Source organism: Eurytemora carolleeae, unplaced genomic scaffold (assembly GCF_000591075.1).
Source record: "Eurytemora carolleeae unplaced genomic scaffold, Eaff_2.0 scaffold857, whole genome shotgun sequence".
Taxonomy (NCBI): Eukaryota; Metazoa; Arthropoda; class Copepoda; order Calanoida; family Temoridae; genus Eurytemora; species Eurytemora carolleeae.
This window is the reverse complement of record NW_019397932.1, coordinates 74,094-92,060: the sequence shown is the minus strand read 5'-3', so window position 1 is coordinate 92,060 and position 17,967 is coordinate 74,094. Positions and strand designations below refer to the sequence as shown.

The 17,967-nt window shown below is 33.7% G+C and overlaps 3 protein-coding genes across 6 annotated transcripts; 2 read left to right on the top strand and 1 right to left on the bottom strand.

The window, feature by feature from the left end:
- The first annotated feature begins 3,627 nt into the window (after positions 1–3,627).
- Positions 3,628–6,230, top strand: LOC111716357 (uncharacterized). The gene is made up of 5 exons (XM_023491794.1): positions 3,628–3,655; positions 4,791–4,798; positions 4,947–5,199; positions 5,340–6,106; positions 6,180–6,230. Exons 1-5 carry the CDS (start codon positions 3,628–3,630, stop codon positions 6,228–6,230), a joined length of 1,107 nt encoding a protein of 368 aa, XP_023347562.1.
- Positions 6,231–6,587: 357 nt separating this feature from the next.
- LOC111716362 (uncharacterized) lies at positions 6,588–8,276 on the top strand. 2 transcript variants are annotated; one of them, XM_023491807.1, is made up of 4 exons: positions 6,588–6,648; positions 7,244–7,306; positions 7,419–7,526; positions 7,665–8,276. In XM_023491807.1, the coding sequence occupies exons 1-4, from the start codon at positions 6,626–6,628 to the stop codon at positions 7,885–7,887; spliced, it is 417 nt and encodes a 138-aa protein (XP_023347575.1). In that variant the 5' UTR covers positions 6,588–6,625; the 3' UTR covers positions 7,888–8,276. The 2 variants fall into 2 exon arrangements, with proteins under 2 accessions (XP_023347575.1, XP_023347574.1); XM_023491806.1 differs by lacking the exon at positions 6,588–6,648 and having other exon boundaries at positions 7,179–7,306.
- Positions 8,277–8,526: 250 nt separating this feature from the next.
- On the bottom strand, positions 8,527–17,724 carry LOC111716361 (uncharacterized). Of its 3 annotated transcripts, none has more exons than XM_023491802.1 (11): positions 17,617–17,724; positions 17,195–17,264; positions 16,060–16,195; positions 15,432–15,939; positions 14,984–15,038; positions 14,662–14,776; positions 13,724–13,908; positions 11,152–11,197; positions 9,559–9,621; positions 9,255–9,308; positions 8,527–8,922 (listed from the first exon to the last, which is right to left on the bottom strand). In XM_023491802.1, exons 1-10 carry the CDS (start codon positions 17,638–17,640, stop codon positions 9,290–9,292), a joined length of 1,221 nt encoding a protein of 406 aa, XP_023347570.1. In that variant the 5' UTR covers positions 17,641–17,724; the 3' UTR covers positions 8,527–8,922; positions 9,255–9,289. The 3 variants fall into 3 exon arrangements, with proteins under 3 accessions (XP_023347570.1, XP_023347571.1, XP_023347572.1); XM_023491803.1 differs by having other exon boundaries at positions 14,996–15,038; XM_023491804.1 differs by lacking the exons at positions 8,527–8,922; positions 9,255–9,308 and adding an exon at positions 10,529–10,568.
- Positions 17,725–17,967: the final 243 nt, after the last annotated feature.

The window sequence follows — 17,967 nt, the reverse complement described above, 5'->3', positions numbered from 1 at the left end:
AATGCCATTAGAAATTACGTTTACAGCCCCTTTACGGTTTATTAGTTTTCTTGTCTTGCCTTCATCCTCCTGTATTTAAATCTATGTTCAATTATCTAAGAGGTACTTTCCACATGAATGTGTCTTGCTAGTGCATGGCTTCATTATCGGTTGAAGTTTTATGTTATTGCGAAATTTATGTGTTTTTTTTTCGCGGATTTCAATAAATATGTTAAATTTTTATGATTTTTATGATTATTCTTTTATTTGTCCCGCGTTTATCCCTGTCCCACGTTTTTCTTGTCACACTTAACTTATCACCAATTGTCTTGTCCTAAGTTTGTCCCTGTCCTATGTTTGTCCCTGTCCTATGTTTGTCCCTGTCCTATGTTTGTCCCTGTCCTATGTTTGTCCCTGTNAGAGGATACATGGATACAGAGGATACATGGATACAGAGGATACATGGATACAGAGGATACATGGATACAGAGGATACATGGATACAGAGGATACATGGATACAGAGGATACATGGATACAGAGGATACATGGATACAGAGGATACATGGATACAGAGGATACATGGATACAGAGGATACATGGATACAGAGGATACATGGATACAGAGGATACATGGATACAGAGGATACATGGATACAGAGGATACATGGATACAGAGGATACATGGATACAGAGGATACATGGATACAGAGGATACATGGATACAGAGGATACATGGATACAGAGGATACATGGATACAGAGGATACATGGATACAGAGGATACATGGATACAGAGGATACATGGATACAGAGGATACATGGATACAGAGGATACATGGATACAGAGGATACATGGATACAGAGGATACATGGATACAGAGGATACATGGATACAGAGGATACATGGATACAGAGGATACATGGATACAGAGGATACATGGATACAGAGGATACATGGATACAGAGGATACATGGATACAGAGGATACATGGATACAGAGGATACATGGATACAGAGGATACATGGATACAGAGGATACATGGATACAGAGGATACATGGATACAGAGGATACATGGATACAGAGGATACATGGATACAGAGGATACATGGATACAGAGGATACATGGATACAGAGGATACATGGATACAGAGGATACATGGATACAGAGGATACATGGATACAGAGGATACATGGATACAGAGGATACATGGATACAGAGGATACATGGATACAGAGGATACATGGATACAGAGGATACATGGATACAGAGGATACATGGATACAGAGGATACATGGATACAGAGGATACATGGATACAGAGGATACATGGATACAGAGGATACATGGATACAGAGGATACATGGATACAGAGGATACATGGATACAGAGGATACATGGATACAGAGGATACATAAATGCAGTGGATACATGGATACAGATTAAATTTTTTACAATGCTATATCAATCAGTTTCCCCCCCCCCCTTGGATTAGTATTATTTTTATTCAAATCTATAATTGGATCTAATACAACAATAACATGACATATAACAATCATAATCGTATCGCATTAAGATTTATTTCAAGATTATTTAGATTAGATTGCACTAGTTTTTCACCTGGAAAAGTGAAATCTATGGTTTCAGGGGTTTTTAGGCTATTAAATACACATCTTCACACCCATTTACCGTTTTCATAAATTAAACTCTAGCAGACATAATAATATTATGGCTTTTGAAATCAGGTATTACAATGCTAATTCATTTCAAAGACGATATCGAATTCGTCACTGAATTCCAATGTTTATTGGGACACCCTGTATAATGTAATGTTGAGAGCATATTTACGGGATTAAGTTTAAGATTGAATGCAATAATACACATTAATATATTTACGTAGAGAACTAGCATAGGTGGTTTCATAAGGGTAAAAGCGCGAAATTTGTTATTTCCCCCCCCCCCCCCAGTAGACTTTTTAAAAATCCCCCCTCCACTCTAAGCTAAAAAGTTCTTATTGCCCCCCCCCCTAACCTTACTAAAAGTTATTCCAAAAAAATTATACTATTTATATTTACATAAATAATTTAATGGGCATTTCTTTCCTTAGTTTTTATTTCTTTTTTGACAAAATATATTTTTCATGGTTTTTAACTATTGCACATTTTATATATTTTTTTCATTGATTTTTTGAGATTCTACGTGTTTTTTATTAGAAAAAAAACTTTCAATAAGAAAGAAAAAATGTGGAAACTGAGAATTTAAGTTATTAGAAAACTGACCTTAAATTTAAGGAAACCGGTCAAAAAATTAGGAAACCTATCAACAAACTGAGAATTTAAAACTTTTTTTGAAAACCGGAAACGGGCCCAATTAAAAGAGGAAACCGATCAACTAACTGAGAATTTAAAATGTTTTTTTTGAAATCCGGAAACGGACCAAAAAAAAGAGGAAATTGGCCAAAAAAAGAGGAAACAGACCCCAAAAAAAGAGGAAACCGATCAACAAAATGAGAATTTAAAACTTTTTTTGAAAACCAGAAACGGGCCCAAAAAATAAGGAAACGGACCCAAAAAAGAGGAAACCGATCAACAAACTGAGAAAATAAAACTTTTTTTGAAAACCGGAAACGGACCCAAAAAATACGGGCCCAATTAAAAGAGGAAACCGATCAACTAACTGAGAATTTAAAAAGTTTTTTTGAAATCCGGAAACGGACCCAAAAAAAAAGAGGAAATTGGCCCAAAAAAAGAGGAAACAGACCCCAAAAAAAAAAGTAAACCGATCAACAAAATGAGAATTTAAACTTTTTTGAAAACCAGAAGCGGGCCCAAAAAATGAGGAAACGGACCCAAAAAAGAGGAAACCGATCAACAAACTGAGAATTTAAAACTTTTTCTGAAACCGGAAACGAACCCAAAAAATGAGGAAACGGGCCCAAAAAAGGGGAAACCGATCAACAAACTGAGAATTTAAAAACTTTTTTTGAAAACCGGAAACGGACCCAAAAAATACGGGCCCAATTAAAAGAGGAAACCGATCAACTAACTGAGAATTTAAAAAGTTTTAGGGGGGGGTCCAAAAATCGTATACTAGGACAGACCCTTCTATCTTTCATATCCCACTCCAGAATTGTCAAATGCTACTATTAAAATCTAAATTTAACATGAAATGGAGAGTACAATGCGAGAAGCATTTTTGGTTGTTTACATTTTATCATACATATATAGAATTTTACTGTAATTTTGTTCAATAAAAGTTTGAAAGAGAAATTAGATTTGAGGAATTTCCGAAAATTTTTGAAAAAAACAGGAAACGCCTCAAAAAAAAATACTTTTTGGTGAGGTTTCCGTTTTTTGTGTCCGATTCCGTGTTGAGGCGTTTCCATGGCACCTTGAAGGTGTATAAATCGTAGAAACATTTGCACAAATTTAATTCTTTAAAAAAACTTAGTTAACAATTTTTTAAAATTTCATATTCTATGCTAACGAGTGACATGACCGGTATATTTGATGGATACGTATGACGCGTATGCGATCAAAATCCGTACTAAACTCAAAACTGAACTAACCGCAAACCGGTGCTCCAGGCCGTACGATTAGTCATTATCTTTACGCGCGATCCTGAAACAGCTGCGTTTGCGTAGCAACAATGGCAGTAGCTCCGCCCTCCGGAGGNGGTATGCAGGAGTAACAGGGTTCAAGGAGTTCAAGAGATGAGGGGTGAAACATTATGAGTGCGGGAAAAACAACACTTGAGCCAATACGCCTTTAGAAAGAGAAAGTCTCTGAGATCATAATATATACGGAAAGGGAATAAAACGGTTTCAAACAAAGACTTAAGAATTTGGAATAAAAACTGATTCAAAATTGAATAAAACGGATTAAAACGGATTTAAAACTAAATAAAACGGAATGAAACGGATTCATAACTGAAAAAACGGAATGAAACGGATTCAAAGCAATAAGAACGGAATAGGACGGATTCAAAAATGGAATAAGGTTTCTCAAACTTTCTAAAATAGAATTTGGGATTCAAAACTTTAAGAAAGGGTTGAAAGGATAAAATTAATGGGTAATTACCTGGAGAATGATATGTGGATCCCCCTACCCCCCCTAAAAGTACCTATTTTAGCCCTAAAAATGATAAAAACGCACACTCGTATCAAAAGCTGTCATAACAGCTGTTAGTTTCTATGCAGGCATCCAACCGAAATAATTTATTTTATATCTACAAAATTCCTCACCCCCTACTCATACCTTTTAAATGACCGCGGCATTCACTCGAATCATGAAGTGAAGCTTTCCCAACCACTCCTCTCCCATGTTTGGACTTCAGCCCCAGCCCAAAATTGATAGGAGGGTCGGGGCGAGGGGGCGGGGGTCCAAAAATCGTATACTATAGGACGGACCCAAAATAACAAATGAGATTTTAATAGAGGCAGAATGAATTTACTATTTCTCAGTAATTACTTTAGCTACGAAATTTTCGATTTTGTTAACGTTTTATATATATAATAGATAATATATTGTAGTGGAATTTATCTGTTAAAATATGCCAGCTTACAACGTATGCCTTGTTTTATACTAAAATTCAGTAATTTCCTAGAGAACGATTTTTATACCCCACCCTTCTATCAAGTTTGTACATGGATCTCATATGTAACACATGGAGATAATGGGTCATGTGGCTGCAGCGCCCGGCCCCCTAGCCTGTCCGGGTCTGTCCTATAGTGAACGATTTTTGGACCCCCCAGGCGCCCCTCCTATCAATTTTGTACATGACCAAATTAGTATTTATTTAGCATTATTTAGGGTTAAAGGTTAGGTTAATAGACACTTTCTGGGCCGAGCGCTGCGGCTAGGATGGGCTAGGGGGCCGAGCGCTGCGCCCACAGGTTAGGTTAAGTTAAAATCACTGTAAATAGGCAAGGTTGATAAGATAACTCTTAACATTTTTTATTAATCTAGATTGTTTATCTTCTACCTCAATGTGCATCACAGTCACCTGCTTCTGGAGATGGTAATCTTCTAGGACATTTGTGCAGAATGCAGGAGAAGAATGGAACAGAAGCAATAAGAAAGTTGTGTGAAGGTTCTGGGAGTTATTTTCCAATCATTATCACAGATGCTGGCTACCAGACTTTTGGTAATGTTACAAAAGATGATGATAATTTCATGGACTTTCGCTCAGTAGTTGAATCTGCAGGAGGCATATTTCTCGGTAAGTCAAAGAACTTTCATAAAATAGGAACCAGTATTTCTGAAAGATAATTTAAAGATAAATTAGCTTCATTTTATTTAATTATTATGATTTTTGAAAAATTTACATTATAATTTAACTAAAACAAAAAAAATGTATAGGTACTAAACAGGAACAATACAGTTTGAGAGTGGATAAAGTAGGCAATGAGTTCATTATGCAGAAAGTAGAATTTGATCCAAGGTTCAAAACACAGGCAGAAAATACTATCAAACTTGTCAGAATAGTAAGATGTAAAAATGAAAATTTGCATGCTGCTCTAAAACAGAAGTACCAGATACTGGACAGTGTTCTGGAACTATCTTATCTTGATCCTCTCTATGATTCTGAATCTTCTCCATCCAAATATACTGCTTTAGCTGCAGTATGTGCTGGTCTATACAATGTTGAACACCCTGGATTTCCTCTCATATTTCTAAAAGAAGATCAAAAAATTTTTAAAGCTGAGCAAATTCTAAGAAATTTCATGACTGAGAATTTTTTGATGCACATTGAGTTCAATCAAGGCTGGGGAGAAGTAAAGTATCAAGATTTTCATGAACAATTTACTTTCCCATACATAAATGATTCCTCTAAAGTAAACCAGATATTTGAGGTAACAACCTCAGTTCATGCCCTTCTGAAAGGAAAGCAAGTTGCATCTCATCTTAGAAAATGTGAAGTGGATCGGATGCAGGATATTGATGGTTTTGATGATCTAAAAGATCTGTTGAAGGTTCTTCCAGCTACAATTAAGGTCAAATTTAAGAGACTGGATAATCCTCCTTCCAAGTATGAAGAGCTATATGAAGAAGGTATTCTTCCACCTTGGCCTGGAGCAGGAACACTCTATAAGATAACTTGTGCTCCATCCAACAAGTCTGATAGTGTAAAGAGAAATTGGAAAGAGCCTACAGTTTTCATTCTAGATGATTCTTCAGCTAATCCTCTGAACTATTCAGATATCTTCAAAACTGTTGGATGTTTTCACTGTATCAACTGTCCATCTGTAAATGGCAGTCTTGCAGGATGCTGCCATATTGGGTTTATGTTTATGCTTTTGAGTGCACCATATTTGCTGGAAAACTCTACTAATAAGCCAGTGAGAATAGTAAATATTAAAAACAAACATGCTGTTCTCCATCCATCTGAAGTCATGGATGGTGTTATTTCTTCGTTTCCACTGGAAAGGATGACTGATGAAAGAACCAGCAAGAACAAGAGAGAAACCAATGTGTTTTACAATCCAGAGGAGTTACTCACATTTAGCGATAATGAAAGCTTAGACTCTATCACCCTTAGGATTGAAACCATTGAAACCCAGACAAATCTAGAAGATCATTCTCGTATTACAACACTCAATGTAACACAACAACATGACCCAGCAGAGTTGCTTGATTTGTTCCTAATGCATTATAGAATGTATTTAAGGTATTATATGTGAATATTTATGAAAATATTGTGTACTTTATTATTTCTTACTAACTTTATCTTGAATTTCATAATGAACATGCTATAAACTAATCATCATGCTGTAAAGTTAAATTAGCTGTATATCATATCACCGTGCTATAAAGTAATCATCATGCATTAATGTTTAATTAGCTGTACACAATAAGACATGCGCTATATTTTCTCCAAAAACTTTAGGATATTTACAAAATATATTTTTTTATTGAAATGAAAATAAAATTAAAATCAACTTTATATTTGGACTTCTGCTTTGTTTCAAAGCTTATTTGATCTATAAATAGTCAGAAGACAATTACAAAAACGTTTTATAAAATTACCAATAACACTATAATTTGGCACAATGTGCTATAAAGTTTTTGGACTTCAATTTTCTTCATATCTCGAAGGTTATCACGTTTTTAGATTATATTTAAATTAAATCTAAAAAAGGCTTGAACCTTCTCGATAAAGAGAACTTTTAAACACTGTGAACAAAAATAACAATGTTCTAAATAATTTTGTTGGTCAAGAATATAAAATTTTTGATAATGTATGACAATTCTCATATATTTAGAAAAAACACTGTCACAAAGTTTCCGTGCCAGGTCACCTGCTTTTGTGGAGTCAACTCTAGAAGGTTAGATACATTATGAAATTTGAAAAAAACGATGTTTTTTAACTTTTATTTTGTTCCTGTTTTGTCATATTTGCTAAGCATTTTTTTATACACTAAGAAATGTAAAATTTAGAGAGGTGTATGAGAATCTTTCATCTTTAATGGTGCCATCTATTTATGTTGGAGAAGAATCTAATGATACAACAATATCTGTAAGATTAAAGAAAGACAAGTTTCTAAGGTGAGTTTTCTGATCATTTGCAGCAAAAATAATATCTGTTGAGTGTTAATATGAATTGATTTTTAAAAGTTGAGTTGCAATTCCTGATTTCAAAGTTAAATGACTTATGTTTTAAAAATATTTTTTTGCATTACCCAGTGAGAGATTCACAGAGATGTGCAGCTGCGGGAGGAGAGCAGATGGCAAGCGGATTGAGGAAACAGGAGAAATAACATTTATCAGGATCGACCGTATCAATATGTTAACCAACACTAAAAGCCAAGCTTTGATTGATCTCAATCCTGCATTCAATATTTTATCATGCTTATTGCATCTGAGGAAGAAATTTAAATATTGTTTAACCTTCATTCTTCTAGAATAAAAAGTAAATGGCTTTGTATGGAATAAGAAATTTGAAAAAAACCGCAAAATATCCCGTTTCATGGTAAATTTACAATTCTCTATTGCTAATTGGAAGTCCAAAAATTGATGTATACCCTATTGCTTTTTAAAATTGGATGGTATATTTGATTATTCACATAATATTTAATCTTCTTCCTTAGTGATGCAACAACACATGGACACTATGTATGTGCATCAAATGTGAATAATGTGTGGTTTCTGAACGACGATAGTAAGCCCATTAGGGTTGTAGACCAATCATATGTAAGCCAACATGTGTGCCTTTTGGCGATTGAGAATGTGTAAGACAGTAAGCTTCTATTTTATCCATTGTGTATATTATTTATACATGAATGTATTAAATTCTGTAATTTCCTAAATTATTTAGAATATNTTCACAAAAAGCGCGCGCGCGCGCACTTTTGCTCAGATTCCTACAAAACCAAAAAATGCATGTAATATACATAATTCTGAGTTTGCATGCAAAAAATCAGCCTCCTACGACAATTCTAAGTTATGTTTAACCACTGTTTAAATTTTCCGGAGAGTAATACGTTTTGTGGCCCCCCCCCTTTATGAATGTAATACAATACTATTATAAATTACTAAAGTGACATACAAATTTACATATGTTTTTAAGGAGCAAAAAAAAACTCAACTTATGATTCACAATTTTCACATTTTCACATTAGGTATCTTTTTTCGGAGAATCAAGGGGAAAAAACAAGCGTTTAATAGGAGCATTGTAACCAATTGTTACATCTTTTAAGCAACCATTTTTCTTCTTAAGGTTAGATTTCCATTTATTTGGATTTTAACGTAACCGGGGAGAAGGTTTAGCAAAAGGTTGGATAAATGGAGTAAATGACACCAATCCAATAAGAATTAAAGCACATTTGTAAACAATTCTTTTAACCAATTAAGAATAATGAGAAAATAAATTCAAATTTGAAACCAATATTATTTAACATCTTACAGCGTGTAATAACTTATTTCAACAGTGAGCAATGTTTTCCTAAAAAATATAAAGATGTAAAATGTCGTCTTCTACAAATAATTTACTTTCTGGTCGAATAAATAAATATTAATTAGAGGCATTCAAATATAAGGATGGCCAGAAAATCTTCAAACCTTAAAAATAAAGTAATTGTGTTGGCAGTTGCTGATATTGATGTGAAAAATATTCCTTTGTCAAAGCCGATTAATTTGCAATTTCCTTGTGAATGAATAAATTTTTAAACAATATCATTTATTTACAGGTTAAGGGGAAATGTTTTTTCTCTCAAAAGACGTAATTCAAGAATAAAAACTTCAATTTTATCTAAAGATCTGAATTTTGATTCATACCTTTTTAATGCCTCCATGTGCATTGTGCACTTTCATTACGGCGAAGGCGAATTCCTGCAAAAAAAAAAACAATGTTACGCGAATCATTATCAACTAGACTTGCTTACATTATTAATACCCTACAATTCTTTTGTAATACCGTCAATATAATCAATTAAAGTCACCCTAAATCTTAAGAACACAAAAAATATCTTTAATTAATGTTTCTAAGATTATTTTTCAAAAAACAACTTCTAATCGCACCCAACAAAAAAATTCCTTCATTTAATTAATTTTTTTAATTTAAAAAAAATTGCTGGTTAACCTGAAAAAAACTGAATCTGAATCTGAGGCATGTCTGGTCTTATCCATCCCTGGCACACGGTACCTTAAACCAATATTACCAAGTATTACTCGTGTGCATGGATTTATTTAATATTTTATTCATCCACAAACATATATGTATTCCACCCTACGTGTATCTAAGATTTTAAATTAGAATTGTTTTTTAAATCTGCATATCCCGATCAATGACCCAAAACCTCATTAATTTTAATATTTTACTGCCTTTTGACCAACATTACCATCCTATTAAACAGAGGGAGGTAATGTAAAATAACCACCCGCTCTACGAAGTTTTCGAGAAATAATTCGCGCATTTATATATCAAAAGACGATAAATTGTGTTTAACTACTTTAACAGGAAATTAAATTTGTACTTAACCACGGGTTCACTTGACCATTTTTGTCTACAAAAAAACATCCCTTGCTGCGCTCTGGAGGTTTTGTAGGCAAAATTGGTCTTAGTAAATCAAAACTAACCTTAACGTTCCTGTAAAGTATTTGTAAATAATTATAGCTAATGTTTCTCAGGATTTAAATCTTGACCTCAATTAAATTCACTCCTGAGACAAAAATACCTAAAATGGCCACGAAAAGGTTGTGCACGCACAAAAATTCTATGGACGCACAAAAAGTTTGTAGGCGCACGAAAAGATTGTAGACGCACAAAAATATTGCAGACGCACAAAATGGTTGCAGACGCACAAAAAGGTTATAGACGCACAAAAAGGTTGTAAACACAAACAAGTTGTGGACGCACAAGAAGGTTGTGGGCGCACAAAAATTGTGTACCAAGATGTATCACGTGCACACACAATTGCTAAAAAAATCAAGTGTCTGACAAGAGTAGAACCCTTAAAACGGTTGAATAAGAAAACTCCTGTTATAAAAAGTTCAAAAAATTCCATTTCAATTCATATTTGCTGTAGAACATAAAATTTACAAAAACTTGCCTTGATGTCGTCTTGCTATTCCACTATTTTCTGGGTTCCACTATAAAATACATAACGTCTTGGCCATTTCCTTTCTCATTGATTATGAACAACTACGCAAGTTAAGCCCCTTTTGAATATTTTTTTATTCGAGTCAAAATCGTGAAAAACATAATACTGTGTGATTTTGTATAACATTTAATGCTTTCTCACGTCATCCAGAATTAACAAACTTATTCAGAAATCTTATAGAATATGAAGTTTTTTTCTATGAGAGGCATGTCCTATGCTGTTAACTGGGGTGTGAAATACTTCACTGGTGTAGTATTTTAACTAATCTTATTGGAGGTAAACCATGGTGCTTATTTAAATTAAACTTTTGACATAATAAAGTGATTGGCCCAAATCAAAAATAATCTATTTGAAATAGTAAAAATAAATCCAGCTACCAGTAATGGACATAAAAAGCTTGTTTAAATTTTCAATAGTTCATAGTATCAGTAGTTCAAATGATTGTCGTTATCTTATTTCTTAGATTATCTTGGGCTAGTGTTTGTAGAGTATGGGTTACGTGTTCTTACATGAAGTTAAATTTTGCTGACGTTCCTTTATCTTTTCTTAGTTGGAAGGTTCAACTCTTTTACCTGGATTCACTGCTCTCACTGTCTCGATTAGTCCCGTACCCACTTTCTGAATAGATCAAAATTACTTGAAGTCGAAGGGAAATTTCAAATTCTCTTTGACAGTTTATTAACAACAAGGGGGGGGGCCACAAAACGTATTACTCTCCGGAAAATTTAAACAGTGTTTAAACATAACTTAGAATTGTCACCACAGACTCAGATTTTATTTCCAAAATAGCTTCACAGAGTACCTTCCAAACCATTCCTAGATCAATGCGGAAAAATCTGAATGTCTTTTTAAATCCAGAAAAGGCTAGCTCAGCAGACCATGTAAGCCTAATTCACATAACTAAGAATCAATTCCTCGAGTTTGTTGAATTGATGAACCTACCAGTCCACAAAAAGTTACTTTTATCCAAGTATAGTGAATCCTTTCTTTTTCGTTTAAAACTTGCAAGCAATTGGAGCTTTGATGAACTAGCTACAGTTTTTTGCATTGGCAGGAGCACAGCTAGAAGGATTTTCTGGAAGGTTTTGAAGATATGTTATTCAACATCTCTAAGTATTCCAAACATTCTAAATGAATACACTAATATGGAGGCTATGTTCCAGAGCATATATGAATCACAGGATCCTTACTTTACCAAGCTCTTCTCAGGATTTCAAGATCCTACAGGTTAATATTTTAATCTTTGTTGTTTAATACTACAATTTCTATTTCTGATGTTCAGGACAAAGAAGACTAGGAGTTCTTCTGTTTTCTGATGCTACATACCAGAAAATTAACAAGAGCTCAGACACAGAATTGAACAAAGCTCTTTATTATAGTCCTTACAACCGTCATATTGTAAAGCTGATGACTATTTGCACAGTACAACCCAAGGTAAACCAAAAATTAAAATAAAATAATATGCCATCTATATTTATACCTACTAGATATCTCATATGCATAGTTGTTCATCCATTATAAGCAGCCAATGTTCTGTTCATATTTTTTTTTCAATTGTTCAAAAAGTAATTGATTTCATTCATTCTCAAACTTATCTTACATTTTCCATATTCTTCACATTTGTTTTCTCTCTGAACGTTTGTTTAGTAAAATAATTTGTTCATCAATTTTTTTTATTTTTCAACATTTTTTAAAAAATCATTAGTAATGGTTTATTTAAGTGTGTTCGAAAAAATCGTTCGTTCAGTAAAAAACAATAAATTTTTTAAAATTTGTTGTAAACATTTAGTTCAGTAAAGAAAAGAATAAAATCATTTTTCACTTCTCTGAATTCTCCACTTTGTCCATCGTTAGTTTCTGAACGACATCCTTCATCACAAAAAATTTTGTTCGTTCTTAAAATGTTTGTTCATTAAGAAATGATGCCCATCTCTAAATTTTACATAAAATAAATCACTGTAAATAGGCAAGGTTGATAAGATAACTCTTAACATTTTTTATTAATCTAGATTGTTTATCTTCTACCTCAATGTGCATCACAGTCACCTGCTTCTGGAGATGGTAATCTTCTAGGACATTTGTGCAGAATGCAGGAGAAGAATGGAACAGAAGCAATAAGAAAGTTGTGTGAAGGTTCTGGGAGTTATTTTCCAATCATTATCACAGATGCTGGCTACCAGACTTTTGGTAATGTTACAAAAGATGATGATAATTTCATGGACTTTCGCTCAGTAGTTGAATCTGCAGGAGGCATATTTCTCGGTAAGTCAAAGAACTTTCATAAAATAGGAACCAGTATTTCTGAAAGATAATTTAAAGATAAATTAGCTTCATTTTATTTAATTATTATGATTTTTGAAAACTTTACATTATAATTTAACTAAAACAAAAAAAATGTATAGGTACTAAACAGGAACAATACAGTTTGAGAGTGGATAAAGTAGGCAATGAGTTCATTATACAGAAAGTAGAATTTGATCCAAGGTTCAAAACACAGGCAGAAAATACTATCAAACTTGTCAGAATAGTAAGATGTAAAAATGAAAATTTGCATGCTGCTCTAAAACAGAAGTTATTCCTTCAAAACCAAAAAATGCACGTAATATACATAATTCTGAGTTTGCATGCAAAAAATAAGCCTCCTAAGACAATTCTAAGTTATGTTTAAACACTGTTTAAATTTTCCGGAGAGTAATACGTTTTGTGGCCCCCCCCCTTTTTGACAAAACTGAAGAATTGTCGAAATTTTGACTGCAGAATTTCATTAAGCGGCCATATCAGGTCCAAACTGTTCAAACCGACAACATTTATTAGATACTAAATACAAACCTTAAAAGTCAATTAAGATTGAATGAAAACATAATACTTGTAATTTAGGCAATTTGATTCCCAGCTAATTTGTATAGTCAAATGATCGGGCGATTATAGTCACTAAAGAGAACCCTGGATTTAGTATGCGGTAAGTAGTAATTATACTGAAACAGTTCAGTTTTAAATACTTCTTTAGAGAACTCTGGAGCTGTCCAAGTTGTTACTCCGTGTTCATTAAAAAGAAAATGAAAATCTTTATATGTACACGTCTCTGTCCTATCCTTACATGTCATTTTATATCTATCCTATATGTACATGTATCTATATCTGTACCTGAGGAACCACGCTTCATATCAGGTCTAAAGGATGACATTGCAGTTGGACTCGGGGTTGTTCTCTTAAATCGATCATAGTTCCAACGACGATCTTCTGTAATAATTGTTCGATCTTCCAACCCGATCGTATGATCCTCTACGTTAGGTCCAGGATCTCCAGCGGAGCATTCTCGAGACCGTCTTCTGAGAAATACAAATGTCTTTAACTAACTATTACTTGGACCCCTGGCCTGACAACATAACGACTATTGGCACGCAAAAGCAGGAAGTTTTGGGATTTAAACAAATTTCAACTTTTGGAGGAATGTTCATTTGGAAATATTTATTTATATTTTTGTGCAAACGATATCTTCTGCAGAGACAATGGGATAAAAAGGTTTAGAGAGTACAATTATGAGTCTGGCAAGCCCTTTTTTAATTGGAAGGTCATTTGTAATTACAATTTCAGTCCCTTTAATAAGATAAAGAGATAAATGCAGAAAAATTAACATTCTCACTTTGTGGTTGACTTGAAATTCATTCAAACAAATCAAGCAAGACAATTATAGACATTCATTTTAAATGTCTTTCGATCGCAAAAGAACTGACTAAATTAAATAACTAGGCTTTTAGGGCACTTCGCGCCCATCTTCTATTTAAATTGTGAACATGTTCTTTTTGTTTAAATTTTAAAACAAAGAAAAAATTATGCGGATTTAAAAAAAAATTCGCGGATTTTCAAGAATTTAATTTTTTTTTACAAAATTAAAAACCTTTACAACACATTTATTTTTTATTTTTATCATTCATAAACCTTCCCTGTGGTCACGTGATGTCCCAAAAAAAATTTGGGCCTGATCGGTTCAGCCGTTTTGACGTTTATTGGATACAAACAAACAGACAGACACCAAAACAGACAGACAAGCCAAATTTATATAAATAATTGTAAAGGTTAACCTATTGATAAATGAGGTTGTGAGCAGAGGCTGTTCCTCAGGAACAGAGAATCCGTAGAAATCTTGAGGTCGGAGTCGAGGAGAAGGACAAGTGTGAGGTTGGTGGCTAATCCTTTCTGCAGACATAAACAAGTTTCTTATCATTCAAATCTTTACTTTTATATTCAACACCTTGGCAATATACTTGTACATTATTTTGTCTTAAAGTAGGAAAAGTTTCGGATCAATTTAGAATGAGAAGAGAAAGGTCAGAACTCTGTAAGTAATTGAACTCAAATTAAAGTACAAAGTTTTGAAGTGGTGATGAAAGAAAATTGGATTACTTTTTATTCTACCTTCTATATTTTCATCCACCTCTTCAGGGTAACAGTCATCCTCCTCGAATATTTTTATTTTTAACTTTAACTTTTTAAGTTTAAATTTAAATGTCCGAACCATGTGCACCCAAATCTATGTATTTCTTTAAAGAATTTTATAAAAATGTTTTCAGAAATATTTTAACCAAAAGTAAGAAAAAAAAGGAAGAAGTATGGCATTACATCGCTTAAAGAAATTATTTTTTCCCCAACAATTGACAAGAGGTTAAATTTTTTAAGAAGCCTTAAATTGTAATTAAAAATGATTATGACATTTTTTGGATAAATCTCTGACGTTCATGAAGGTAAGTCAATGCCCTCAGATAATAATAATTTTCTTGATAAAAATATTAAGCATGCAAACATAATGTCCGTCTTCACAGTGCAAAGTCAATTATGAAAGATGAATTCCTACCTGTGATTGATAATCTGAACTTAATTGAATATATTTGGGCCTCACTCTAGGCACTGGACCAACTCTTCTCTCGTCATGAATGACATAATCTTCCCTGGGATCAGTCTTCTTGTGATCAAGCAGTTGATCACTATCACAAGATATTTTAGGAGGATGTATTAATTGTTCATTAGCGGAGCAGAACCTTGAATTGGATTTCATTTGTTGATAAGTTCCCGAATGTATGGCAGGATGAGAGGCAACGGTACTAGGATTCACAAACTGATGACCTGCTGTGGCCCTAGTGGGAGACTGACTGGGACATGTCCTAACCGAAATGTCCTGAATAACCTGAGGAATGTACGAATCATTTGGTTGGATCCATAAACCAGGAAGAGGACTGTGTGGGGTTGTGTGTCCCGGACTGTCTGGAGATTGGTGAATAAACCTATAACTGGAGGAACCTGGATTTATCGAAGGACCTGGGTTATCTGACAACACATACCCAGAGGAAGACAGGGAGACGGAACTAAATAGAATTCAAAGTTTAATCTTGTCTTTTCATAAAATTGTCTTTTGCCGGGATTCTTTAATGAAGCTGTTCGAACATATCAGTAGATATAGAGAGAAAACAAATCATAATAATTACCTTGAATGTTTTGAGCCGATCTCTGGTGATGATGGAGGAGTTTCCAAGCTTCGAACATTTCTTCCAAACTTTCTAGGTAGCTCTGTAGAGGAAGGGGGAGTTGGCAGGTTCGGTACATTCAAATCCAGATACTCATCTAAACACAGAGAATTCAAATCCAGATACTCATCTAAACACAGAGAATTCAAATCTAAGTACTCATCTAAACACAGAGAATTCAAATAAAGTACTCGTCTAAACACAGAGAGTTCAAATCCAGATACTCGTCTAAACAAAGAGAATTCAAATCTAAGTACTCGTCTAAACACAGAGAATTCAAATCCAGATACTCATCTAAACACAGAGAATTCAAATCCAGATACTCGTCTAAACAAAGAGAATTCAAATCTAAGTACTCGTCTAAACAGAGAATTAAAATCTAGGTACTCGTCTAAACACAGCGAATTCAAATCCAGGTACTAGTCTTAACACAGCGAATTCAAATCCAGGTACTCGTTTAAACACAACAGATTCAAATCTAGGTACTCGTTTAAACACAACAGATTCAAATCTAGGTACTCGTTTAAACACAACGGATTCAAATCTAGGTACTCGTTTAAACACAATGGATTCAAATCTAGGTACTCGTCTGATCAAGTCTAGGTACTTGTTTAAAGACAGCAAATTCAAATCCAGGTACTCGTCTGAACACAGAGAATTCGAATCTAGGTCCTGTTTAAACACAGAGAATCAAAACAAAGTACTCGTCTCAACACAGGGAGTTAAAAGCTCGTCTAGAGACAGAAAACTCATGTTAGTCTAAATATTCAGAAAAGTTTAAATCCATTAACAAACCTGACAGTCAGAGTCAAGTTAAACTAGAAGCAATAAGCATGCTGTAAGTTACCATAAAAAGTACATTATTAGTTAAGAGTGAAGTTGCAAATCGAAAAAACTATTTTCCTTTTTCATAATTTTATCGTAGATTTTTCACCGATTAATTTTTTGGCAAATGTTGTTATTTCTTACATAACATATAATTGGAGACTAAAATGTTCAAATTACTAAAATTGTTCTTCCCCCCCCCCCCCTTTAAATGCTAGATGAGAATAAAGGGGGGGCAGGTTAAAAACAAACATTTTTTATATTTGACTACCTGGATGAGTTTGTTTATGCTGAGTATAAAGTTCAGAAACCAATTCCTCCCAACCAGGCCTATCCTCGGCCTTAAACAAGTCATGCAAACCATGGGCAAGTTAAAGGGATTGTTTATTGAAGATGAAAATTAATTAAACGGAGTGATCACATTCCAGAAAAGTCGAATTTGTTCGTTACTAATTTTACTTCTATATGTTACGTCTTTAAGTATAAAATATTCAGCCTTACCCCCCCAAGTGTACAAAGTTATTGTAATTTTAGGAATAAAGCACACGACTAAATTGTGAATTCCGTAAATTATTATTTTACAGTGCTTACATAAACGTAAAATATCTGATTCTGAAAAGTGTGTTGTTAAACTTTGGGATTCAATTTGACATTTGACAAATCAGTCCCAGACAATTTGGTCTCAATTATTACCTTAAATTTCCAACAACGCATCATGATATTGTAAACACTCTCTGGACACCCTTGAGGCTTCTCGTTTCTGTACCCATTCTAAACAACAAGAATCAAAGGGACTGTGGCTGAGTGTCTAATTATGAGGAACCATTTAATAAGAACGCATTAATTACAAGGAACTAATAAATGACTAATTATGAAGAACTAATAAGGACTCACTAATTATGAAGTACTTGTAAGGACGCATTAATTACGAGGAACTAATAAATGACTAATAATGAATAACTAATGAGGACACACTATTTATGAAGAACTAAAGAGCGCCACCCCACTCAGAGATCCTATATCTAGGTTCTCATCGTAGCTGTT